Here is a 23,944-nt window from a genome sequence, read left to right as displayed (position 1 = left end):
ATTTTTATCCCTTTTAGGCAAAACCAGAAAATAAAAAAGCTTTGGAATCCAAACACATTAAAACTACGGGTTCATGTTTAATTCCCTGACTCTGGTGTCGCTGAATCCTCCTGGTTCTTCCACAGGGAATCTGCCCTGCTGCTCCAGCCTCTGGATAGATCCCTGTGGGATAACAGCACGGCCTGGGAAGGGTGGGCTGGCAGGTGACACCCAGCACACACCTCCTGCTGGCTCATTAACAGAATGGTTAATTACAGTGACAACAGCCTGGCACCCGCTTCCTCCTTTCCTGGAGGCTTCATGATGCCTCTGCATCACCACGGAGGGAGCCTGCAATGGGAAAGGCAGGAGTGTCAGTCACCCGCCTTGCTGCCCTTGGATCCCCTGTTCTCCCCAAAGCCCACTGGGCCTGCGGTGTCCAGACCCACCCTGGGATGTCCAGGATGTCCATAACCACCCTGGGATGTCCAGGTGTCCATAACCACCTCCGGGATGTCCATAACCACCCTGGGATGGGCATGTCCATAACCACCCCCGGGGTGTCCAGGTGACCATAACCACCCTGGGATGCCCAGGATGTCCATAACCACCCCCGGGATGTCCATAACCACCCTGGGATGTCCATAACCACCCTCAGGGTGTCCAGGTGACCATAACCACCCTGGGATGCCCAGGTGTCCATAACCACCCCCGGGATGCCCAGGTGTCCATAACCACCCCCGGGGTGTCCAGGATGTCCATAACCACCCTGGGATGTCCAGGATGTCCATAACCACCCTGGGATGTCCAGGTGACCATAACCACCCTGGGATGTCCATGACCGCCCTGGGATGTCCATAACCGCCCCCAGGATGTCCAGGTGTCCATAACCACCCCCGGGGTGTCCGGGGTTTCCATAACCGCCCCCGGGAGGTGCCGAGAGCGGCCTCAAACGGCCCCAGGATGCTCTGGCAGCGCTGCAGGAATGGTGGGAGCCACGCCAGGCCCCCCCATGCTGGAGCCTGCGGCGGGAAGGGCCCGGGACATCCGGGCACGGCAGAGCCCGGGCCCTGCAGGTGGCACTAGCAGCTCAGTGGCACTCCAGGAGTGCCCTGCTGGAGCCAGGGGTGACACGGGGACAGCCCAGGGCCTGGCAGGGTCCCGGGAGCCGAACTGCCCGACATTCCCGTGGCATTCCGGCCCTGCAGACCCCCCTGGGCAGACAAGGAGCACGGGCAGAGCTGGGGCTGGCCCTCACCTGGGCAGTGGTGTCAGCAAGTAACTCCTGCCAGGATGGAGCTCCGTGTCTCGGTCACAGCATTCCCATGGAATTTCAGCCGTGGGAGACGAGGGGCTGAGGCCTTAGTAGCCTTAATTAACCAAAACTAAGCTAATTACGGTGCTAGGTCCCTTGAATCCATTTCCTTCTTCCCAGTGCCTTCCTGAAGCGCTCTGGGTCCTTGGAGCAGGAACCTGGAATGGGGAAGGGCAGGAATGTCACGGGCCCCACCGCGCCCGGGGGTTTCGGGCTCCCGCAGTCCTCCCATGTCCCACCCAGCCCGGGCATGTCCGGGGATTCTATGACCGCGCCCGGGATGCGCCGGGAGCGGCCTCAAACGGCCCCGGGATGCTCTGGCAGCGCTACAGGAATGGCAGGGGCCACGCCAGGCCCCCCCATGCTGGAGCCTGCGGGGGGAATCCGCTCCCGAGGGAGCCTCGATCCCCGAGGACAGCCCAGGACAGCCCCGGCGGCCCTGCCCGGAACGCACCGCACCCCGCGGCCCCTCACGAGCGCGGCGGGGCCCGATGGGCGGGAAGCGCCGCACCCCGCGCGGCCCCGAGAGTCATCGGAGGTGCAGCGGCTCGCGGAGGCGGCCCCGGCAGCGGGAGGCCGCGGATGGCGGTGGATGCGTACGGGCCGCCATCCGCTCTCACCTGCTCCAGCGGCGGCCATGCTTAGAGAGGGGGCGCTTGCTGATGACGTCACGGACATGCGGGAGAGGCGGGATCAGCGCGTTTAGCGCACGGGTGGGCCGGGCCAAAAAGGGGGCGTGGCCTGAGGTCCCGTGTGTGGTCTCATTGTGACATCACAATGGAGGCGGGGATATGGGCGCGGTTTCACTGTGATGGGCGTGGTCAGCAGTGCACCGTGTGAGGGCGTGGCTTTGAGGTGGGCGTGGCTCGCTGCGCTGACCGTTTGGCGCAGGCGCACTGCTCTTGTCTCCCCCCGGCGGCGGGACGATGACGTCACGGAAGGCGCCGCCCAAGATGGTGGCGGGGCCGAGCCGCGGGCGCTGAGGCGGCGCCGGGACCGGGACCGGGTTTGGGACAGGGACCGGGATCGGGAACGCCACCGGGAGGCGGGGCTGGAGCGGGAACAGGGCGGGCCATGGCCGGCGCCGCCGCTGCCGCGCGTTGAGGCCCAGCCGCTCACCCGGGCCGGGATGCCCCGGGGGGGGCCCGGGCCGCCGCCGGAGCCATGGAGGAGGAGGGCAAGAAGGGCAAGAAGGTGAGATCGGGGGCAGAGGGGCAGCGGGGTCGCGCTGTGCCCCCGGGGGAGGCTCAGCCTGGGCGGGGCCGCCCCCTCCGCCGGCTCAGAGCCCCCCAGCGGTGCCCGGTGCCCCCCGGCCGTGCCCGGTCCCCTCCCGGGGCTGTTCCAGAGCCCCGTCCCGGGAGGCACCGGCTGCCGCTCCCCGGGACAGTCTGCCTGCATCCCCTTCCCCAGCGCCCCCAGCCCGGAACCCCCGCTGTCACTGAGGGCTTGGAGAAGGTTATTAATTGATGGGGTTATTAGTTATGGAGCGATTAATTGATGAGTTTCCTAACTTATTTAAATTGTTGCTGATACGAGTTAATTTAATTCATGCATCTGTTAATTGATGCCTTTCTCATGTCTCTGGGCTCAGCAGCACCAGCCATGCCTGTGTTGCCCTGATTTCCCTCCTTCCAGCCCATTTCTGTATCCCTGGGAGAGGCTCAGCCAGAGCTGCTCTGCACAGTTGGAGCAGGAGGATGGAGCTGATCCCAGCGTTTGGGGGGAAATTGGGGATTTTGGGAGCCCCTGGCCTCGCAGGGAGCCCAGAGGTGGCAGCAGGATCCTGCTGGAGCTGAGCAAAACATTTCCAGAATGAGTGAAGTTGAGTGGGATTTTTTGGGAATTGGCCCTCAGGCTTCCCAGACAGTCAGGCTTGGGAATGCAAGCCCCGTGATGCCATCAGAGACAGGATGGTCCTGCTTTTGGGAAGGAGTCAGCTCCCAGGGCGCCAGGGGCTTTAGGCAGAGCTCAGGTGTGCCTCACCTACTCCCTGGGGCACCCCACTGTGGTTCCTGGCACTGGGGAGAGTCTGGATCCTTCCCTCCTCCCTTCCCCAGGGACACGTTGGGCTGGCCCCCCTAACCCCGTTATAATCCCACCTGGATAATCCCACCTGCATTCCCTCTGATCCCTAAAGCCTCCTCAGGCCCTTTCCCAGGGCTGGTCCCACTCCTGTCCTGTCCCAGTCCCTCTGGAGCAGGGCTGAGGTGGCACCTGGCAGTGCCGTGGCTGTGGCCTCTCCTCAGCTGACCCACGGCCTTGGGGAGCTCCCTTGGAGTGAGTTTCCCATGGTTCTGGTGGTGATTGACCCCTGGAGCTGCTGCCTGTGGATCACCATTGAACTTGGACAAGTTGGCTGCAGAGATGGGCAGATCCATCCTTGTCTTCCCCGGGTGTTCCAGCTGCAGGGAGAGCTCTCCTTCCTGCTTTTCCCACTCTCTGGATCATCCCAGCAGCACTCTGAGCTGAGGGGAAGGCCTTGAGTTCCCTCAGTGCTCATCCAAAGGGAGCTCAGAGCAACTGTGCTTGGGCTAAGGAGGAAAATCCCAGCCTGGCTTTGGGGCCAAGTCCAGCTTTGGATAAAACCTGAACTGGTTTAAGCTGGAGCCCTGGAATTCCCTGGGTCTCACTGTGGTTATCCCAGTGGGCAGGGGGAGCTGTCTGGGATGAAATCCCATTTCCCACAAGTCCCGGGAGGCAGGATGGATCCCTCTGGAATTCTGCCCAGCCACGGGTTGGTGTCACACCTGGAGCCCCAGGTGAGGCTGGATGCTCCCAGCCTGCCCATTCCCAGGAACAAGTGGGGGTGGAGGTGAATTTCCTGGGAGTGATTGCCCTGCTGCTCTGCCTCCACAATCCCCCAGGGTTTCCCTGAGGGAATTCCCTGTGCATTTAGCTTTTAGTGTGGAATTCCCAGCTCTTCCAGCTCGGGGGTGCCCTGGAGGACTGAGGCTGGTGCCTTTTGCCTCTCTCAGCAGCTCCTTCTGCCTTTCCCTCCTGAAACATGGACTGGCTGAGCTTGGGGTTGCATCTCTGGGGGACATTCTTCTTGAAATTCCTTTGTTATCCCGAATTTCCAGCCCTGTGCCTGGGCTGATCCCAGCGTGGGCAGCAGGAAATGGGGGATTCTGCCCCTCAGGTGAGACCCCACCTGCAGAGCTGCCCCAAATCCACCAGCACAAGGACCTGGAGCTGCTGCAGAGATCCAGAGGAGGCCCAGAGCTGCTGCAGGGCTGGAGCCCCTCTGCTCTTTGGGATAAAGTGGATTTTGGAGTGTCCATGGGATGCAGGGGGAGTGTGGATGTGCTGGGAGGGTGGGAATTGGGGTGGAGGAACTTCCACTGTCCCAGGTGCCCCCAGCCCTGTCCAGCTGGCCTTGGGCACTGCCAGGGATCCAGGGGCAGCCACAGCTGCTCTGGGCAGGAAGAAGCTGCACAGCCCATGGACCCAGAGGGCTGTGGGATCTTTGGGGTTGGGAAAGCCTCTGGGAGCAGCACCTGGGATCCAGCTGGGTGTTAGAACAGAACAACTCCGAGCTTGGGAGAGAAACCAAGGCTCAGCCTCCCTCGGCACGGGGGTGTTCCCTCCTGGGTGTGGCTGTGGCAGAGCATGCAGGACTGGGGGTGTCCCAGGGATTTGGGGGTGCAGGAGGCAGGGTGGGAGCAGGGATTGGGCTCGTGCCCTGCCGTGGGTCCCTCCCCAGCTCAGTGTGTCACGTGGCACACAGGAAGCCGTGGCACTTCCTGGCCCCGAGCGCCTCCATTGCAGCACCCCAAAAGGAGGGGAGCCTTCCTTCATTGCCTGCTCCCCCAGAGCTCCCCCAGAGCCCCTGCAGCCCCCCAGCACGGCTCCTGCTCCCCGGGGGGTTCCATGGAGGACGAGGTGGGTGCTGGCCTTTTTGGGGTGCCCCAGAAGCAGGAGCTGCTCCAGGCTACGTCACAGCCCGAGCTGCTCCAGCCGGGGCCTGGGGGCCCTGCTCCTGCCCAGGACAGCCAGGGGGGCACGGAATCAGCCCAACCCGAGGGCTGCAGCCACATCCTGGAGGGAAAAGGGGCTTTCTCTGGGTTGGGGCGGGCTGGGACCCTGCCTGGTGAAAGGGGAAGTGTCTGGGTGCGACCTTGGCCCCGGTGGCACATTCCTGCCTTGCTCTGCTTTGGAGTCCTGAAGGATTCCTGAAGGATTCCTGTGGAATTGAATCCTTAGGCACTGGCAGGCAGGATTTCAGATGGGACATCCCAAAGCTGGAGAGTCCTCAAATGTCAGTTCTTGGTACACTGACCTGTTGTGTCCAGGATTGCCTTGTCTCCAGAGCCCAGCCCCTTGGCAGGATGATGGAATATCCTGGATGCTCTGTGTAGGGATGCTTCCCAAAAATCCACACTGCTGCTCCTGAGGCAGGGCTATGGAGCTGTTTCCTCTCCTCTCTGTCCTGTAAGATCCCTTCATTTCTGTCTCCCTGATCCAGGGGACGCTTTTCCAGGCCAGGCTGTCCACAATGTCCTTGTGTTTCCTTGTGAGCTGGTAATTCCCATTGTCCCAGGAGCTTTTCCTTGGGTTATAATTAATTAATCCACAACTGGAAGCATGTTCTCTGCCCCTTCAGATCCCACATTCCTTTCCTTGCCCCTGAGGATCAGGAATGCAAGGATGTGGTTGTCCTGAGGGGTGGGAAGCAGAGGCCACCAGGGAATAGGACACTAGAGTCACATGTCCAAGGAGTTCCTAAATCCAGCCATGGATCTGTCTGCTCCAAACACCCCCTGCCCCTGGGAGAGCTGGAATTGGAGCAGTTTGGGGATGTTCCCAGTCATTTATCTGGTGTGGAGCTTGGTGAGATCCACGTGGCATTCCCATGCCAAAGGACAGCTGCGTGTTGGCTCCAGAGGCTTTCCAAATCTAGCACTGCAGGGTTTAGAATTGCCCATTTTTCCCAGGGAAATCCACTTTCTGTGTCATTTTCTCATTGTTTGGAGTCTCCTTGGAACATTCCTGCCTGTTTTTTGGCATTCCTTGTTGAGTTGCACCATCAGATCCTCAGGGAAGTACAAAACCATGGAGAATCCCTTTGAATCTGCTATTCACCTGGAATATATTGTTGTATGTAAGAATTGGTTTTCTCTTACCTGGAAGGTTGATCATGGTGACTTTGGGGGAAAACCACCATATTTTGGTAGTGGGAACATTCAGCAGTTGCCTTGTGTCCCAGGAAAAGGGTTTTCTCTGGAAATCCATGGATGGATAGTTCCAAAGCACACGTTGTCCCTGGGGCAAAAGCAGCAGGATGGGATTGAGGGTCACTAGGCAGGAGGGGCTGTGGGAGTTGCACCATCAGATTCTCAGGGAAGTACAAAACCATGGAGAATCCCTTTGAATCTGCTATTCACCTGGAATATATAAAATCCAATATAAAATCCAACTCCTCCTGTATGTAGGAGTTGGATTTCTCTTACCTTGAGAAGGTTGAACACTGTGACTTTGGGGAAAAACCACCATGTTTTGGTAGTGGGAACATTCAGCACTTGTGTCCCAGGACACAACAGGAAAAGGTATTTCTCTGGAAATCCATGGATGTGTAGCTCCAAAGCGGGTGTTGTCCATGGGGCAGAAGCAGCAGGATGGGATCGAGGGTTGCCGGGCAGGAGGGGCTGTGGGACCCCCAGTGCCAGTGCCAGCCCCACGCTGACCCTGGTGCTGTTGCTGTCCCCAGCCTGGCATCGTGTCCCCGTTCAAGCGCGTGTTCCTGAAGGGGGAGAAGGGCCGGGACAAGAAGGCCCAGGAGAAGGTGACGGAGCGGCGCCCGCTGCACACCGTGCTGGTGGCCCCGCCCGACCGCGTGGAGCCCGACCTGCTGCTCCACGACTACATCGAGAAGGAGGTCAAGGTAGCCAGGGGGCCTGCTCCTGGGAACCCTTCCTGATAGCCCAGCTGCCACTGGGAACCCAGTCCCCTTGTGCAGAGCTCCTCTCCAGCTCTGCTGCAGCCCCCCAGGCACTGCAAGGGGCTCTGAGGTTTCTGTGGGGCTTCTTTTTGAGCACTCCCACCTCTCACCCATCTCCAGTTGTCCTTAGAGCGTCTCCATGGCTCGTTTTGCCACGTCCAGGATGGTGTCCACGCTGTGGTAATGGTTTGGCTCTTCTCTCCCAGTATTTAGGGCAGCTCACTTCCATCCCGGGGTACCTGAACCCCTCCAGCCGCACGGAGATCCTGCACTTGATCGACAATGCCAAGGTGAGCGCTCAGCTGCTCTGGGACTGCCTCCAGCAGGTTCAGATCCAGGCTCACAGGGCCTCCTCAGCCCTGGGCCAGCTGCTGCTCTCCATCCTGCTGCTCCCAAAGGGCAAACACCCCTGGGATGGATTTCCCAGGGAAGCTGTGGCCCCATCCCTGGAGGTGTTCCAGGCCATGCTGGATGGGGAGCAGCCTGGGGCAGTGGAAGGTGTCCCTGCCCATGGCAGGGAGCTGGATAATCCTTCAGCTCCTTCCAGCCCCAGCCATTCCATGAGTAAATCCATGGTGTTGCTGGTGTTGCAGAGAGCCCACCAGCTCCCAGGGCAGCTGACCCCGGAGCACGACGCCGTCATCAGCCTCTCTGCCTACAACATCAAGCTGGTGTGGAGGGACGGGGAGGACCTGATCCTCAGGGTGCCCATCCACGACATCGCCTCCGTCTCCTACATCCGGGATGACTCTGCACACCTGGTTGTGCTCAAGACAGGTGAGCTGTGCCCAGGGAGCTGGGATTGTCCTCTGGGAGCCACCTGGGACAGTGGGAGATGTCCCTGCCCGTGGCAGGGGGTGGGGCTGGGGGATCTTCAAGGTCTCTCCAACCCGGAGCATTCCATGAGGGTTCCATGATGACACCTCAGTCCCTGTCCTGTGCATGTCACACCTGCGTGGTGTGGGAACATGGTTTGGGGAGTGTGGGGAACCCCCTAAATGAACTGCAACAGGGGAGGGCTGAGCCAGGGATTTATCTGAGTACAAACCTCATAGAGAGGCTGTGGAATAAAGGAATAAATGCCTCGGGGGCTGGAAATCTGGTGATGGAATTCTGAGCTGTGAAAACAGCCAGACAGCTGTCAAACCCAGCTCTAAACTGGAGGCTTTTCATCCCATTCTCCTGCTTCAGGGCTCTTGCTCACCTGCAGGACCCCTTCCCACCCCCTCCCTGCCCTGGCCTGGCCTCACCTGTCCTCTCCCCTCAGCTCAGGATCCCGGGATCTCGCCCAGCCAGAGCCTGTGTGCCGAGGGCTCCAAGGCGCTGACGTCGGGCTCGCTGTCAGAGAGCGCAGGGGGGCCGCTGGAGTCCTGCTGCCTGGTGGTCCTGGCCACAGAGAACAAGGTATGGATGGCTCTCACTGCTCCATGGAACCCTGGCAGTGCCCCAGCCTGGGCTCAGAGTCATTGGGATTGCTGGGAGGTTCTGGCTCTCGGGTCGTGGTGATGGTGGAGCCACAAAATCCACAGTGGCCAAGTCCTGTGGTGTGTCTGGGTCCTTCCCTGCTCTCACACCTCGTGGGACACAGATTTAGGGATGCCAGGTGTGGTTGGGCCTTGCTGGAGCACTTGGAGAAGGACTCCTGATCCCTGTGCCAACCCTGGGGCACAGGAGGGTCTCCAGGAAGTGTTTCCCTTGGTCCCTGTTGTCCAGAACCTTCTGCAGCAGCACAGAATCCATGAGGACAATCCCACAATGGGGTTTTGCTGATCGGGGTGTTTTCCCTGTGCTGAGCTGGGAATTTGTTTCAGCCAGTGTCTGGATCCAGGGATTCCAGTCTCAGCCTCTCTGATCTCCACTGAGGATGGAGCTTCACTGCCCACATTCCCAGCTCTGACATTCCTCTGGGATGAGCCAGAATCCCAGGGAGCTGCATGGGGGAGCCTCAGCACAGAACATGGGGGGCTCCAGGGTCGATGCTGGAGCATCCCAGCTCCTGCTGCTGGGTGGGAGAGGGTGGGGATGCTGGGAGGGTGATGGACCTGGGCTCTGTGCCCTCCCTGTGCTCGTGGGGGACCAGCACCCGTCCCACAGAGCCAGAGGGAGAGGGAATATCCCTGCGTGGGCTCTGCCACGGCTCCCTGCTCGTCCCCAGGTGGGTGCTGAGGAGCTGTGCTCCCTGCTCAGCCAAGTCTTCCAGATCGTTTACACCGAGTCCACCATCGACTTCCTGGACCGCGCCATCTTCGACGGCGCCTCGACGCCCACGCGGCACCTGTCCCTGCACAGCGGTGCGTGTGTCCTGCTGCAGGGCTGCTCCTGCCCCAGCACCTCCCTGGGGCCACACAGAGCCACAGCCAGGGGTGGGTGGGCTTGGGAGAGCCTCAGGAACCCCCTGAGCCCACCTGGCACCTGTCCCTGTACAGCGGTGCGTGTGTCCTGCTGCAGGGCTGCTCCTGCCCCCAGCACCTCCCTGGGGCCATGCAGAGTCACAGCCAGGGGTGGGTGGGCTTGGGAGAGCCTCAGGAACCCCCTGAGCCCACCTGGCACCTGTCCCTGCACAGCGGTGCGTGTGTCCTGCTGCAGGGCTGCTCCTGCCCCCAGCACCTCCCTGGGGCCATGCAGAGTCACAGCTGGGGGTGACTGGGGATGGGAGAGCCTCGGGAACCCCTGAGCCCACCTGGCACCTCCCTGGGGCCACACAGAGGCACAGCAGGGAGTGACTGGGGTTGGGAAAGCCTCAGGAACCCCCCAGGGTCACACAGAGCCACAGCCAGGAGTGACTGGGGTTGGGAAAGCCTCAGGAACCCCCTGAGCCCACCCGGCACCTCCCTGGGGCCATGCAGAGTCACAGCAGGGAGTGACTGGGGTTGGGAAAGCCTCAGGAACCCCCCAGGGCCACACAGAGCCACAGCCAGGGGTGGTTGAGGTTGGGAAAGCCTCAAGCCTGGCCAGCCCCCAGCACTGCCAAGGCCACCACTGACCATGTCCCCAGGTGCCACATGCACAGGGTGGGGACTCCACCCCTCTCTGGGCATCCTGTTCCAGTGCCTGACCACCCTTTCCATGAAGGAATTTTTCTGAGATCCAACCTGAACCTCCCCTGGCACAACCTGGTTGGGCTCTTACCTGGTCCTTCATTCCTGGCCTCCTCCCTTCCAGCCACGTCAGAATCACTTTGTGTCTCTCCTGGCTTGGGAAAACACCGAGTTCATGCCTCTCACACTCCATCTCCCACATTTTCCCCCTGCAGATGACTCTTCCACCAAAGTGGACGTGAAGGAGCCCTTCGAGGCGGATGCCAGCACTTTGTGAGTGATCCCTGGCCCCTGGAGCTGGGATTAACCCGGATCTGCTGCCCTCAGCACCCCAGGGAGCTCAGCTGAGCCTAGCCAGGCCTGGGGGGCTTGGCACGGATCCTGGGCCTGGATTGTTCTGCCCTCAGCATTCCAGGAGTCACATCCCTGTGTCAGCACAGTGCAGGGTCAGCAGCTGGAGCTGGGAGCAGGGTTTTCCCCAAAACTTGTTATTTGGGAAGCTTCTCCCTCCTGGAAACATCAACAGTGTTTGTGGGATGAAATCCTAACACACAAACCATTGGTTAACATAGAGGGGTACTCTAGGAATGTTTGACATGGAGGAGTTAGGAACCTCATTGAAAATTGCACATTTAAGCCCAAGGAAGGAGCATGGGGATTTTTCCCTGTGTTGCTCCCAGCAAGGAAGCAGCCAGAGGGATAATTCCCCACAGAGAGCTTTGTTGTCACTGTCACCAAAGCAGTGTTCAGTTCCCTGGGAGTCGTGGGGTGCCCTCAGGGCTGGGGGCGCCCAGAACCATGGGCTGTCCTGGCGTGGGAGGCACCCCAGGGATCCTGGCCCTGCACCAGCCCCCCAGCCATGGCAGCAGCACCTCCCAGCCCCCCAGGGCTGCCTGGAGAGCTGACCCTGTGCTGGCTGTGTCAGTTCCTTTGCAGACACGCTGGAAGCAGGGGACACGTCCCCGTCCTCCTTCTCAGCCCGCCCGTCCCCACACGTCACCACGGCCAGCGAGAGCGAGCTCAGCACCACGGCCACCGAGCTGCTCCAGGACTACATGATGACGGTGGGATTTGGGCTCTGGGATTTGGGGGCAGGAACTGGGGCTGGGAACAGGCCTGGGGGCAGGGACAGGGCTGGAGGAGCAGCTGGGCTTGGAGGGCCTGATCCTGGGCTCATGTCATGGAACCATGGAATGGTGTGGGGGAAAGGGGCTGTGAGGATCATCCCATCCCATCCCTGCCATGGCAGGGACACCTTCCACTAGCCCGGGCTGCTCTGTGCTCCATCCAACCTGGCCTGAGCACTTCCACAGCTGCTCTTGGAAATGCATTCCAGTCCCTCACTACCCTCCCAGCCAAGAATTTCATCCCAGTATCCTATCTAAATTGCCACTTTTCCAGTGGGAGCCATTCCCTGGGTCCTGTCCCTCCCTGCCTTGTCCCCAGTCCCTCTCCAGCTCTGCTGGAGCCCTTCAGGCCCTGCAAGAAGGGGCTCTGCCTGGAGCCTTCTCTTCTCCAGGTGAACATTCCCAGCTCTCCCAGCCTGGCTCCATCCCTCAGCAGCTCCAGGGCCTCCTCTGGACTCTGCCTGTCCCACAGGAGCATTTTCCCCCCCACCCTTTTCCCTTTCCCAGCATCCAAGTCCCCCCATTCCCTGAGGCTCCAGGAGTCCCTTTCCTGTCCCTGCCCTGTCCCTGGCAGCCCGGGGCAGTGCCAGAGGTGTGTGCTGGCCCTGCCCTGTCCCTGGCAGCCCTGGGGCAGTGCCAGAGGTGTGTGCTGGCCCTGCCCTGTCCCTGCCAGCCCCGGGGCAGTGCCAGAGGTGTGTGCTGGCCCTGCCCTGTCCCTGGCAGCCCCGGGGCAGTGCCAGAGGTGTGTGCTGTCCCACAGCTGCGCACCAAGCTGTCCTCTCAGGAGATCCAGCAGTTTGCCATGCTGCTGCACGAGTACCGCAACGGCGCCTCCATCCACGAGTTCTGCATCAACCTCAAGCAGCTCTACGGGGACAGCAGGAAATTCCTGCTCCTGGGTGAGTGGGGCACGGCTCCAGGGCCAGGAGAGCAGAGCTGAGGGGTGCAGGGGGGCCTTGGGGTGCCACCACCAGAGGAGAAACATCCCAGTCCATCTCCTGGGGGTCATGGTGCCCTCAGGAGCTGGGGGCTTCCAGAATCATGGACTGTCCTGGCTTGGGAGGCGCCCCAAGGATCTGAGCCCAACTCCTGGCCCTGCACAAACCCCCCAGCAATCCCAGCAGCACCTCCCCAGGCACCCCAGGGAGCTGTGGAGAGCTCACCCGTGCATTCCTCATTCCTGAGGGCAGCTGGGCCATCCAGCCCAGCTCATCCCACAGCTTCAGGCTCTCCTCTGAGCTGTTCCCTGCTCACACCTGCCTGTGAAGCACCTGGGAACCTCCTCCAGGTCCAGGCACCCTAATCCAGACCTGGGAACCTCCTCCAAATCCAGGCACCCTAATCCAGACCTGGGAACCTCCTCCAGAGTTGAGACTCTCTCCCAAACCTAGAGCCAGGGAATTTAATTCAGACTTGGAAATCTCCAGGCCAGGAGACCTCCTCCAGAGCAGGGATATTTAAACAACCCCCAAATTCCCCAAAGCCCGGCAGGATGCCGGGTGAGGAATTAGATGGTTTGGAGCTCAGAAAACCCCACGAGAGCCGATTTTGCCCTCGCTGAGCAGTGGCTGCAGTCTCGGGTGTGAATGAGTGGGGCACCCTGGGGGTCCCTGTCCCTCCCAGGGAGGCTCCCGGGCTCGGGAACGAGCCGGGTGAGGAACCCCGGCACTCACCGTGTCCCTGCTGTGCCCGGCCCCAGGCCTGCGTCCCTTCATCCCCGAGAAGGACAGCCAGCACTTCGAGAACTTCCTGGAGACCATCGGCGTCAAGGACGGCCGCGGCATCATCACCGACAGCTTCGGCCGCTACCGCCGCTCGCTGGGCCCCGCCTCCGCCGCCAACGGCACCGCCGCCGGCAGCTCCGACGAGCAGTCCGTGCCCTCCGAGGAGGACGAGTGGGACAGGATGATCTCCCACATCAGCAGCGACATCGAGGCCCTGGGCTGCAGCCTGGACCGGGACTCGAACTGAGGGAGCCCGGGAGCTGCGGCCACCAGGAGCGCGGGGCAGAGTCACCCCCGGGGGGACAGGGGCTGCCCCCCGTGGGGACACGGGATGGGGACCCGGTTCCAGGGTGATCCTGGGATGGGGAGCTGCCCCTGGAGGGACCCCAGGACAGGGAGCTGCCCTCGGGGGGATCCAGGACACAGAGCTGCCCTCAGAGGGGACATGGAACACGGATCTGCCCCAGGGGGACTCTGGAGCTGCCCTTGGAGTGGGACATGGAACACGGATCTGCCCCAGGGGGACTCTGGAGCTGCCCTCAGAGGGGACATGGAACACGGATCTGCCCCAGGGGGACTCTGGAGCTGCCCTTGGAGAGGCCCAAGAACACCAACCTGTGCCCTGATGGAGATCCTGGGGCATGGAGCAGCCCTTGGAGGGATCCCAGACCCCTCGTGTGGGATCTGGGGGCTCCACTGGGTGTCTGCACTGGCCCAGCCCCCTGAATAGCTCCAGGGGCTCCAGCTGGGAAGTGGGGGGACAGAGCTGGACTTGGGGGCAGGTCTCCTCCCAGAGGGACAGATCAGCTCCTGAGCATGCCCCTGTGCTCCTGAGGGATGTGCTGAGTGCTGGGATCTGTTCCCAAGGGGCTGGATCTGCTCCCCCCCACCCAGTTTACAGTTTGCACAGCGGCTCCCCCAGAACTGCCCCCCCCAATGAAGTTTTACCACAATGTGAATTTTTTCACCCTCTCATCCATGGTACTGGAACATTCCTGAACATTCCAGCTGCCCCAGACTGGGATTGCCCCCAGTCACTGCCCCCCTCCTCACCCACCCCGGGGTGCTGCTGGGGAGAGGAGCTTGGTGGGACCCCCCCTTATCTGCATCCCCTGGTTGTGGGGGGATCCCCAGATGGGCCTGGGAGGTGCCATTACCCCACAGCCACACCCAGGGGCTCTGTCTCCTCCCTCCCCCTCTGGGGCCACACGTTGACTCAGCACTTTGGGAATCTGGAACATTCCAGAGGCCTCGGCCCCAAATGCCCCCAAATCCCTCTGCACCCAGCTCTGCCCCCGTCACCCTGCCCACACTGGGGTGTCCCCCCCCTTACCCCACTGGTGACCCCCTCATGCTTCCCAGGGCTATCCCAACCCCTCCTCCCTCTGGAATTCAGGTGTCCCAGGAGCTCAGGCACCTCCAGGGACTCACCTGGAGCACACAAAGTGTCCCCTCCTGCACCTTTCCCCTTCCAACACCAAGAAAATGGAGAGCAGGAGAGGGTCCCTGTGACACCTGGGATTTGGGGACCAAGAGTTCCCTCCCTCCCTTCCCAGCCCTTGGAGCTCAGGGGCTTCATTCCCATCCCAGGTCCCTGCCACACCCCAAATCTGGAGGGGAGGGGGCTATCCCTGATCCCCAGGGATGCTGGCACCACCCTGGGGTGCAGAACCTGTCCCTTCCACCTCCCCATCCCAGTTACACCCCCAGGCACTGCCCCGATCCCACTGCTGGCAAAGGGGCCCCCCAAATCAGGCCTGGGAGGCGAGGTGCGATCCAAGGGGTGCAGGAGGCCTTTATTGAGCAGTCCAGGGACCAGGAGGAGGATGGGGGGCAGGAGGAAGGGTCTGGGGGGGCTCTGTGCATCTCTACAGGGGGCCAGGACACCCCCGGCTGCTACATGGTCAGTTCCTGTGGGAGAGAGCAGAGGCAGGAATGCTGGGGTCACCCCAAATTCCTGCTGGGGAGAGGGGTCACAGCCCCAGTCCCAATTCCCCCTGGGTAAAGGGGGGGTTCATGGCCCCAATTCCCCCTGGGAAAAGGGGAGGGGGTCTCAGCCCCCGCTCACCATGATGGCGTTGACGATGTCGTTGTTGTTGTGCCTCAGGGCTCTCACAGCCTTGGGCCGGGACACGTTGGCCTGGGCCATCACCAGCTCGATGTCCCGCACCTCCAGCCCCGTCTCATCCACCTGGGGAGGGGGCACAGCGCCGTGAGAGCCCCCCCGGAGCACACACCCAGCCCTGAATGCCACGGCCCCCCCTGCACAGCCCCAGGCCACACCATCACCTCGGCCATGCCCAGCTGAGCCTGCCCCATCCACCCCAGGGTCACAGCGCTGGCACCCCCCACCCCCGGGGGTCTCAGAGCCCCCCAGCTCACCTCCTCCTCCTCCTCCTCGCTCTCCTCCTTGATGGCCAGGGCAGGAGCAGCGTCGGTCACCAGCGCCGAGTGCTCCAGGGGCACCTTGAACTTCTCAGCCGCTGCCTTGTGCACTTGCTGGGACAGGTCCTCGATCTGGGGGACACACGGGGTCACCAGAGCCCCCCCGAGCCAGGAGCTGCCCCCCCAGAGCCCCCCGAGCCCACCTTGGCCTCCCCAAAGACGATGTAGATGTCGGAGGCGGGGCTCTTGAACACGTCGGGTTTGGAGATGACGAACAGGATGTTCTTGGACTTGCGGATGGTGATGCGGGTGACGCCGTGGATCTGCCGCAGCCCCAGCTTGGACATGGCCTGGGGGGGCACCGAGTGAGCCCCCACAGCGCCGGGGGAGGCACAGCCCCCACAGCACCCCAAATCCCCGGGTAACACAGCCAGGCACGGGGGATGCTGTCCCTCAGCGTGGCCAGCATGGGACACTCCCAGCCCACGGTGGGGACCCCCCGAGTCCCACCCCAGAGCGGGGACCTGCCCCTCCCAGGCCTGAGCCCCCTCCCCATGCCCGGGATGGGACCCCAGCCCCGAGGGGCAGCCCCGGGCCCCCCAACCTTGCGGGCCTTCTTCTCGCTGCGGCTCTGCTTGGCTTTGCTGAGCGGCTCCTCCCCGGGCCCGAGGCCGTGGCCGAGGGGCACCTGCGACACGGGAGGGGGGGTCAGGGATACCCCCACAGCCGGGGGTCCCCAGCACCCCCCCGACCCCCCAAAGCGCACCTGGGGCTGGGCGGGGGGCAGCTCCGAGCCCTCGGGCTCCTCCAGCTCCGGGATGGACTCGTCGTTGCTCTCGGACTCGTTCCCAGACCCTGCACAGGGGGGGTTGGGGTGAGAGGGGCTCCCGGGCCCCCCAAAGGCGGGGACACCCCATGGGACCCCCCCTCACCTCGGTGGTTGGGCTGGCAGCGCTGGGGGGCCGGGGGGGGCTGGGGGGGCTCAGCCTCGCTGGACGAGCTCGACTCCGACTGCAGAGACCCCCGGGGGGGCGCCCGGGCCGCCCCCGCCCCCGGGACCCCCGCCCGGCCCCGGGGCTCCGGCTCCTTCTGCGGGGGGGCCTGGGGGGCTGGGGGGCACAGGGGCTGAGCTGGGGGGTCCCCAGAACCCCTCTGGGGGTTCAGCCCCGCCTGCTCACCCCCACTGCCCACCCAGGGACCCCCCAAAGGCACCCCCAGACCCCCGGGTGCCCACCCCGGTCCCAACACCCCATGGCAGGGAGAAGGGGGGGGGCTGAGCTGGTGGTGCCCCCCAAACCCCTTGTGGGGCTGCACCCAGGGACCCCCCAAAGTGCCCTTCACCCCGGGCAGTGCCCACCCCAGTCCCACGGCCATGGGGGGGTTTTGGGGGGTCTCTTACCTTCGAGGTGCTTCCTGGAGAGGGGCAGCCCCGGGGGGGGCTCCTGGCCGGGGGCGGGCCTGGGGGGGCTGGGAGGAGGCACTTGGCTGAGTTTGGGGGGTGCAGGGCGGGGGGGCTCAGGAGGGGGCCCCGCAGCGGGCAGGGGGCTGGGGGCGACCCCCCCCACGGCCTCCTCTTCCTCCTGCTGCTCGGGGGGGGCCCCGGGGGGACTCGGGGGGACTTTGGCATCGGTGTCCCCTGCAGCGTGGCCGGGGGGCTCAGGGCCCGGCCGGGGGGCGGGGGGCTCCTCTGGGGCGGGGGGCGGCAGCCCCGGGGCCCCCCGGAGCGGGGCGGTGACCCCCGGGCCAGCCCCGCGCCCCGAAAAGGCACCGGGTGGTGGCAGCAGCTCGGGGGGGGCCGGGGGGGTCCCCACGAACACCTCCAGCTCCGAGGCCGTGAACTGCGGCGAGGGGGGCGCGGGGGCCGCATCCTCATCTTCCTCATCCTCTTCTTTCTCTTCCTCCTCATCCTCTTCCTCCTCCTCGGGCTCCCCGCGGGGCCCGGCGGGGCTTGGCGCGGCCTCTCCCCCCTCGGGGACGGTGACAAAGCCGGAGCCGGTGCGGGACGTGTCCGGCAGCGCCGGGGACAAACCCTCGGCCGAGGCGGTGGCCGCGTCCCCCCGCTCCTCAGGGACATCCCCGGGGGGCCGTGACAGCGGCGCCTGTGCCAGGGGACACGCGGGGGACTCGTGGGACGGGGCCACCCCGGCTGCCAGCGCCACGGGGGACACGGCCCGGGCAGGGGGACACGGGGCAGGGACAGCGGCCAGGGGGCTGGGGGTCACCACAGCAGGGGTCACGGGGTCCTTCAAGTCGGGGGTCACTGCAGTGGCGGTCACGTTGCCCGTCTCAGTGGTCACAGGGGCCATGGAGCCGGGGGTCACGGTGGCCGTCTCATCCTGGGGGCTCGGTGTCACCGATGTCATTGGTCTGGTGTCCGTGGTGTCCATCACGCTCGGGGTCACTGGGGCAGCGTCCGTGGTGTCCATCAGGGCAGGTGTCACCGATGTCACCAGGTCGGTGGCCGCAGTGCTACTCTCATCCAGGGAGGGTGGTGTTACTGATGTCACCAGGTCGGTGGCTGCAGTGGACATCAGGGTGGGTGTCACTGGTGTCACCAGGACAGTGTCCACAACTTCCATCTTGTCCAGCAGGCTGGGTGTCACCTCTGTCACCAGGTCAGTGGCCGTGATATCCAGCTCACGTGGTGGGCTTGGTGTCACTGGTGTCACCAGGCTGGTGGCCACAGTGTCAGGCTCATCTGGGGGGCTGGCTGTCACCGGTGGGGTTGGTGTCACCAGGTCCGTGGCCATGGTGTCCTCTGGCTCATCTGGGGGGCTTGGTGTCACCGTTGTCCCCAGGCTGGTGGCCACAGTGTCCAGCTCATCTGGTGGGCTTGTTGTCACCAGGCTGGTGGCCACACTGTCTGGCTCATCTGGTGGGCTTGTTGTCACTGTTGTCACCAGGCTGGTGGCCACACTGTCCGGCTCATCTGGTGGGCTGGGTGTCACTGGTGTCACCAGGCTGGTGGCCACAGTGTCAGGCTCATCTGGTGAGCTGGGTGTCACTGGTGTCACCAGGCTGGTGGCCACAGTGTCAGGCTCATCTGGTGGCCTTTGTGTCACCAATGCCACGACATCAGGGGCTGCAGCATCCAACGGGCTGGGTGCCACCAGGCTGGTGGCTGTGCTGTCCATCAGGCTGGCTGTCACCACATCGCTGTCTGCAGTGTCCAGCGGGGTTGGTGTCCCTGGTGTCACCATGTCAGTGTCAGGTGGGCTGGGTGTCACCGGGCTGGGGGCTGCAGCATCCATCTCGTCCAGTGGGGTTGGTGTCACTGGTGCCACCAGGTCGGCGTCCACCGAGTCCATCAGGCTGGGTGCCACTGGTGCCACCACGTCATTGTCTGCAGTGTCCATCTGATCCAGGGCGGTCGGTGTCACTGGTGTCCCCAGGGTGGTGGCTGCAGATCCCAGCTCACTGTGGCCGTCAGCGCTCCCCACTGTCCCCGTGCTGAGCTCAAGGTCGTTGTCACCATCACTGTCACCGCCAGGGCCGTCCTGGGGCTCCCCATTGGTGCCCCCCAGCTGGTGGCTCTGGGTGTCCCTGGCACAGAGCCCCGGGGCCTGGGGGACAGGGCCGGTCCCTGCCAGCTCGGGGCACGGTCCCTGCGCGGCTCCAGAACCTTCAGCGGCTGCCACCGCCTCCTCGGGGGGCTCGGCCGGGGGCCACGCCCCGGTGATGGGGACAAAGGCGTCGCCGTCCAGCTGCGCGTCCCCTCCGGGGGGTGCCGGGGGTGTCCCCGGGGATCCGGGAGCGGGGGGGTGACACGGGGACCCGGCCCGGAGGTGCAGCTCCACGCCGGGGGGCGCGGGGGAGCCCGGGGGTGTCCCCGGGGGTGTCGCGGTGTCCCCCGCGTGCCGCTCGCTGCCGTAGAGCCGCTCGTCCTCGTCCCCGTCGTAGGCGGCCGAGTCCGAGGAGGCGTCGGTGTCGTCGCGGAAGGCGAAGGCCTCGTCCCCCCCCTCGGGGATGGAGCTCTCGGACAGCGAGCGCAGGAAGGACGCCGAGGTGCTGCCTTCATCCTCCTCCTCCTCCTCGGGGGCGGCCCGGGGTGAGATCTCCACGGCCTCGGCCTGGAAGAGGAGGCTGCCGCGGAACGGGAGCAGCGCCGCCGGGATCAGCCCCGAGCCCTCATCCTCCTCCTCCTCCTCCGGCGTCTGCCCGTCCTCATCATCATCATCATCCTCGTCCTCGTCGTCCGCACAGCCCGGCGGCGCGAAGGGACCGTCCTCGTCGTCATCATCCTCATCGTCATCCTCCTCCTCGGGGGACAGTGGGGGGAAGGCCGGGGGGTCTCCCAGGCCGGGGGGCAGCCCCAGGGCCCCCCCCAGCCCTTCGGCCTCGCCCTCAGCCTCACCCAGGCCTTCGGCCTCGGCCGCCAGGTTGGGGGAGCAGGACGGGGAGGTGCTGGCGGTGCCCGAGGAGCCCCAGCTGCCGCCCTCGGCCGTCATGTAGGAGCCCGAGGGGGACGTGGGGGGCGAGCAGAGCCCCTCGCTGTCCCCGTCCGTCGGCTCCTCGGGGGGCACCGGCCGCGCCCCCCCGGCCCGCACCGGCGTCGAGGGCGCCGTGAAGAAGAGCTCGGGGTCCAGCGCGGGGGGGCGGCCCGGGGGGGGCTCCTTGGGGGGCGCGGGGAAGGGACAAGGCACGGGGGGCCCCCCCCGCGGCTCGGGCGGGGCGCAGCGCGTCTCCTCGCCCATCACGATGCGCGTGTCCAGCGGGTCCGCGGGCGGGGGGCGGCACGGAGAGCCGGGGGGGGCGGCGGCGGCGGGGCCGGGCTCACAGCTGGCCCCCTCGGGCGGGGGGCGAGCCTCCTCCTTGGCCGGCATCGGCGGGGGGGCTGCGGAGAGAGGGGACAGCCCTGAGTGCCAGTGTCACCGCAGGGCCACCATAGAGAGAGGGGACAGCCCTGAGTGCCACAGCCCCCCCAGAGCCCCCCAGGGTCACCCTGGGACGGTGGGAAGGGGGACTCTCCTGAGTGCCCTGGGTGGGGGCTGATGTCAGCCGACCCAGGCAGGGCTGGGAGAACAGGTGAGCCCCATCCGGAGCACCTGGGGAGGGTCCCCGGAGGTTTGGGGGCACTGAGGGGGAGCAGCAGCAGCCGCCCGTCCCCAAACCCCTCTCTGTGGGGGCCACGCGGTTGCACCAGGGCGGGACCCCAGCCCAGACCCCTCCATGGGGAGGGGGGCGGAGGGCGCATCCCCCCCTCCCCAGGGCGCCCCGTGCCCACACCTGCGCTCAGTTTGGGGGTGCTCAGCCCCGCCGTGCCCACCCCTACCCCAAAAAGCCCCCTGGGTCCCCCCCGCATCACCTGAGGCCCCCGGGCACGGCTCCATGGGGCGGGCGGGCGCGCTCGGAGCCGCGGTCGCCCCCGGCCCCTCCTGCAGCACCGACCCCGCGCCCCCCCGGGCGTTATAAAGGGGTGGGGGGGGGCGGGGCGGCGCGGGGGGAGCCGGGAGGGGGCGGGGCCTCGCGGGGGATTTGCGGGGCAGGTGCCGCTGATCCCCCCCCCATAGTCTGGAATGGTTCGGTCCGGCACAACCCCCCCGCCACGTGCTGGGGACCCCCGAAAGGCTCCTTGGGGGGGGGTTCTGTCCCCGTCACACCCTGGGGCCGTTCTGGGGTGATTCTACCCGGTAAGGGGGGGGCTGCGGGACCCCGTTAATCCAGCCCGTCCCTGCCTGGCCGCGGCCGCCCCCCCACCCTCGGGGGCCCTTTTGGGGTCCCCTCTGCACACCCTGACCCCCCCGCACAAAACGGACCCTCGCCCCTTTCTCGGGGACCCCCAGCCTCAGCTCTGGGGGGCACGGAGGCACAGGGTGACCCTGGGGTGTGTCCCTGTCCCTGTCCCCGCTGTCGCCAGCCCCGCAGGAGGTGCGGGTGACCCTGGCGGTGCTCCCGGCCGTCCCCAGCCCCCCCGCAGGTGACAGTGGCCCCCGGGGACAGCGGTGTGGGGTGACCTTGGGCTGTGCCTCAGTTTCCCACCCTGGGGGGGGGGAATGGTGCTGGGGAGGGGGGTGAGGCTCAGCCCCCCCCAGTCCCACCAGCACCTCCCAGTCCGGGGGGGCACAACCCGCCGGGTTCCGGGGCTTCAGGGTGGTGACCCCGAAGCGAGGTCCCCAAAGTCCCCGCGCCCTGGCGGGGGGGCCGGGCCGGAGCCCCCCGGTACTGTCAGGCCAGAGCCCGGGCGGTGGCGGCTGCCGGGAGCCGCGGCCGGGCCGCGTCCTCCCGCTCCATCCTCATCCTCCCGCTCCATCCTCATCCTCCCGCTCCATCCTCATCCTCGGGCTCCGTCATTCCCGCTCTGCCCCTCATTCCCCGCTCCATCCTCATCCTCGGGCTCTGTCCTTCATCCCCCGGCTCCATCCTCATCCTCCGGCTCCATCATTGCACCTCTGTCCTTCATCCCCCACCTCGATCCACCTTCCCTCTGCTCCATCCTCATCCTCCCATCCTGCACCCCTCCCTGCTCCGTCCTTCATCCCCTGCTCCATCCTCATCCCTCCATGGCTCCCGCTCTTCCTTTTATCTCTCCATCTCCACCCTGACGGCTCCGGCTCCCTCCTCCCTGCCCCGTCCTTCATCCCACCGGCTCCATCCTCCTGTTCCATCCTCATCCTCCTGCTCCGTCCTTTCCGCTCCGTCCTTCATCCTTCCGGCTCCGTCCTTCATCGCCCCGCTCCATCCCCATTCTCCGGCTCCATCCCGCACCCCCATCCCTCCGCTCCCATTCTTCCTCTCCCTCCTCATCCTCCCGCTCCGTCCGCGCCCCCGCCGCCCCGGGCCTCACCTGCCTCCGCTCCCTCCGGCATCCCGTTCTGGGGCTCCGGTCCGCCCCCCCCGGCTCCCGGGGACTCTCCGGGCTCGGCGCTGCCCGCGGCCCCCCCCGGCCCGGCCCCCCCCGCTCCCCCCGCTCGGCTGGGCCGGGCGGACGCGGCTGCGGCGGCGGCGCGGGAGCATCAGCGGGGCTGCGGCGGGGGCGGGGGCCCCGGCCCGGCTGATGTCAGCGGGAACCGCGTCCCGCCCGGCCCCGGCTCTGTCGCGATAGAGGCTCCGTGCCGGAGGGCGCTGCGGGCCGGGGGAGGGGGGCGCGGGCCCACCCAGCGCTTGCATCAGCTCCGGGGGGGGGCGAGGGCGGGGCCCGGCCTCAGTTTCCCCCACTTTGTCTCCTAAGAAAGGGGGGATGAGCATCCCGCGGTGTCCCGGGGGGGGGGGACACAGGGCGGGGCCCCCCAAAGCGTCTGCGCGGGCCTGGTGGCACCGGGGGGGACAGGGAGGGAGCCGCGCGTCCCCCCCGCTGTCCCCGAGCACCGGGGTGCGGGATCAGGGCGGGCATTGTCCCCCGGGCCGGCCGTGCCCGCGCCGCCGGTGCCAGGCACAGCCCCGGGCGGTGACTCAGCAGCTCCCGCCCGCCGGGTGTGCCCCCTCTGTCACCGTGTGTGTCCCCCGTGTCACTGTATGTGCCCCCCGTGTCACTGTGTGTGCCCCCCCTCTGTCACCGTGTGTGTCCCCCGTGTCACCGTGTGTGCCCCCCTCTGTCACCGTGTGTGTCCCCCGTGTCACTGTGTGTGCCCCCCGTGTCACTGTATGTGCCCCCCTCTGTCACCGTGTGTGCCCCCCGTGTCACTGTGTGTGCCCCCCTCTGTCACCGTGTGTGCCCCTGTCACCGTGTGTGCCCCCTCTGTCACCGTGTGTGTCCCCCGTGTCACTGTATGTGCCCCCCTCTGTCACCGTGTGTGCCCCCCTCTGTCACCGTGTGTGCCCCCCTCTGTCACCGTGTGTGCCCCCCGTGTCACTGTGTGTGCCCCCCTCTGTCACCGTGTGTGCCCCCCTCTGTCACCGTGTGTGTCCCCCGTGTCACTGTGTGTGCCCCCCTCTGTCACCGTGTGTGCCCCCCTCTGTCACCGTGTGTGCCCCCCTCTGTCACCGTGTGTGCCCCCCGTGTCACTGTGTGTGCCCCCCTCTGTCACCGTGTGTGCCCCCCGTGTCACCGTGTGTGTCCCCCGTGTCACTGTGTGTGCCCCCCTCTGTCACCGTGTGTGTCCCCCGTGTCACTGTATGTGCCCCTGTCACTGTGTGTCCCCCCCAGCCGCCCGTGTCCCCCTCCCTGGGGCCGGAGGGGTCCCGGTGGCCGCTAATCCGTCCCCCCCCGTGTTTCACCCCCACTTTGTCCCCCTGCCCCGTGCGGGGACCCGTGACCCCACGGGGGACACGGCCGGGATGTGACCCCCCCCCAGGCAGGGACACCCCCGGCCCGCGGGGTCCCGGTGCCCCCGGTGCCACCCCCAGCCCCGCCCGAGCCACCCCCGGGTCCCTGTCCCCGTGGCCCGGGGACAATCCCGGGATAATCGGGAATCAAGGCCGCTGGTGGCTCCTGATGCCGATCCCGGCTCAGACCGGCGGCCCCGGGCACAGGGGGGGTGGGCACAGCCACGTGCCACCAA

At 65.5% G+C, this 23,944-nt stretch overlaps 2 protein-coding genes, 1 long non-coding RNA gene and 2 other non-coding genes across 11 annotated transcripts; 1 reads left to right on the top strand and 4 right to left on the bottom strand.

Moving 5' to 3' along the window:
- Window positions 1-57: 57 nt before the first annotated feature.
- On the bottom strand, window positions 58-2,003 carry LOC129117861 (uncharacterized). Of its 2 annotated transcripts, none has more exons than XR_008533923.2 (3): window positions 1,915-2,003; window positions 1,238-1,452; window positions 58-330 (listed from the first exon to the last, which is right to left on the bottom strand). It is a non-coding gene; the product is annotated as an uncharacterized LOC129117861 (long non-coding RNA). The 2 variants fall into 2 exon arrangements; XR_013183174.1 differs by lacking the exon at window positions 1,915-2,003 and adding an exon at window positions 1,749-1,883.
- LOC129131560 (small nucleolar RNA SNORA9) lies at window positions 879-1,007 on the bottom strand. The gene has a single exon (XR_008535698.1). It is a non-coding gene; the product is annotated as a small nucleolar RNA SNORA9 (small nucleolar RNA).
- On the bottom strand, window positions 1,543-1,671 carry LOC129131568 (small nucleolar RNA SNORA9). The gene has a single exon (XR_008535699.2). It is a non-coding gene; the product is annotated as a small nucleolar RNA SNORA9 (small nucleolar RNA).
- A 195-nt stretch (window positions 2,004-2,198) lies between the features above and the next one.
- Window positions 2,199-14,096, top strand: CCM2 (CCM2 scaffold protein). Of its 3 annotated transcripts, none has more exons than XR_013183073.1 (11): window positions 2,199-2,488; window positions 7,002-7,175; window positions 7,439-7,522; window positions 7,826-8,009; window positions 8,500-8,636; window positions 9,388-9,523; window positions 10,486-10,543; window positions 11,196-11,334; window positions 12,158-12,296; window positions 13,097-13,612; window positions 13,665-14,096. XR_013183073.1 is itself a non-coding variant. In XM_054628635.2 (11 exons), the coding sequence occupies exons 1-11, from the start codon at window positions 4,579-4,581 to the stop codon at window positions 13,366-13,368; spliced, it is 1,881 nt and encodes a 626-aa protein (XP_054484610.2). In that variant the 5' UTR covers window positions 4,216-4,578; the 3' UTR covers window positions 13,369-14,096. The 3 variants fall into 3 exon arrangements, 2 of the variants coding, with proteins under 2 accessions (XP_054484603.1, XP_054484610.2); XM_054628635.2 differs by lacking the exon at window positions 2,199-2,488 and adding exons at window positions 4,216-5,097; window positions 5,138-5,176 and having other exon boundaries at window positions 13,097-14,096; XM_054628628.2 differs by having other exon boundaries at window positions 13,097-14,096.
- A 795-nt stretch (window positions 14,097-14,891) lies between these two features.
- Window positions 14,892-22,826, bottom strand: NACAD (NAC alpha domain containing). Of its 4 annotated transcripts, none has more exons than XM_077178547.1 (9): window positions 22,291-22,826; window positions 16,906-20,340; window positions 16,439-16,615; window positions 16,273-16,361; window positions 16,111-16,194; window positions 15,710-15,856; window positions 15,509-15,638; window positions 15,190-15,314; window positions 14,892-15,032 (listed from the first exon to the last, which is right to left on the bottom strand). In XM_077178547.1, exons 1-9 carry the CDS (start codon window positions 22,310-22,312, stop codon window positions 15,018-15,020), a joined length of 4,224 nt encoding a protein of 1,407 aa, XP_077034662.1. In that variant the 5' UTR covers window positions 22,313-22,826; the 3' UTR covers window positions 14,892-15,017. The 4 variants fall into 4 exon arrangements, with proteins under 4 accessions (XP_077034662.1, XP_077034564.1, XP_077034610.1 ...); XM_077178449.1 differs by lacking the exon at window positions 22,291-22,826 and adding an exon at window positions 22,090-22,206; XM_077178495.1 differs by lacking the exon at window positions 22,291-22,826 and adding an exon at window positions 20,812-20,851.
- Window positions 22,827-23,944: the final 1,118 nt, after the last annotated feature.

The sequence above is a fragment of the Agelaius phoeniceus genome, chromosome 1, assembly GCF_051311805.1.
Source record: "Agelaius phoeniceus isolate bAgePho1 chromosome 1, bAgePho1.hap1, whole genome shotgun sequence".
NCBI lineage: Eukaryota > Metazoa > Chordata > Aves > Passeriformes > Icteridae > Agelaius > Agelaius phoeniceus.
Note: the sequence above shows the minus strand (reverse complement) of the source record. Positions and strands in the feature narration are given on the sequence as shown.

What these genes read in the sequence shown, in the direction of transcription:
- NACAD (XM_077178449.1), bottom strand. Translation starts at nt 22,117, where the DNA reads ATGAGGATGGAACAGGAGGATGGAGCCG. An exon ending in GGAACAGGAGGATGGAGCCG is followed by an intron (nt 20,341 to 22,089) that starts GTGGGATGAAGG and finishes CTCTCTCCGCAG; the next exon opens with CCCCCCCGCCGATGCCGGCC. An exon ending in CTGCCAGCCCAACCACCGAG is followed by an intron (nt 16,362 to 16,438) that starts GTGAGGGGGGGT and finishes CCCCCTGTGCAG; the next exon opens with GGTCTGGGAACGAGTCCGAG.
- CCM2 (XM_054628635.2), top strand. Translation starts at nt 4,579, where the DNA reads ATGCAGGGGGAGTGTGGATGTGCTGGGAGGGTGGGAATTGGGGTGGAG. An exon ending in GGAGCCTTCCTTCATTGCCT is followed by an intron (nt 5,098 to 5,137) that starts GCTCCCCCAGAG and finishes GCAGCCCCCCAG; the next exon opens with CACGGCTCCTGCTCCCCGGG. An exon ending in CAGGAAATTCCTGCTCCTGG is followed by an intron (nt 12,297 to 13,096) that starts GTGAGTGGGGCA and finishes GCCCGGCCCCAG; the next exon opens with GCCTGCGTCCCTTCATCCCC.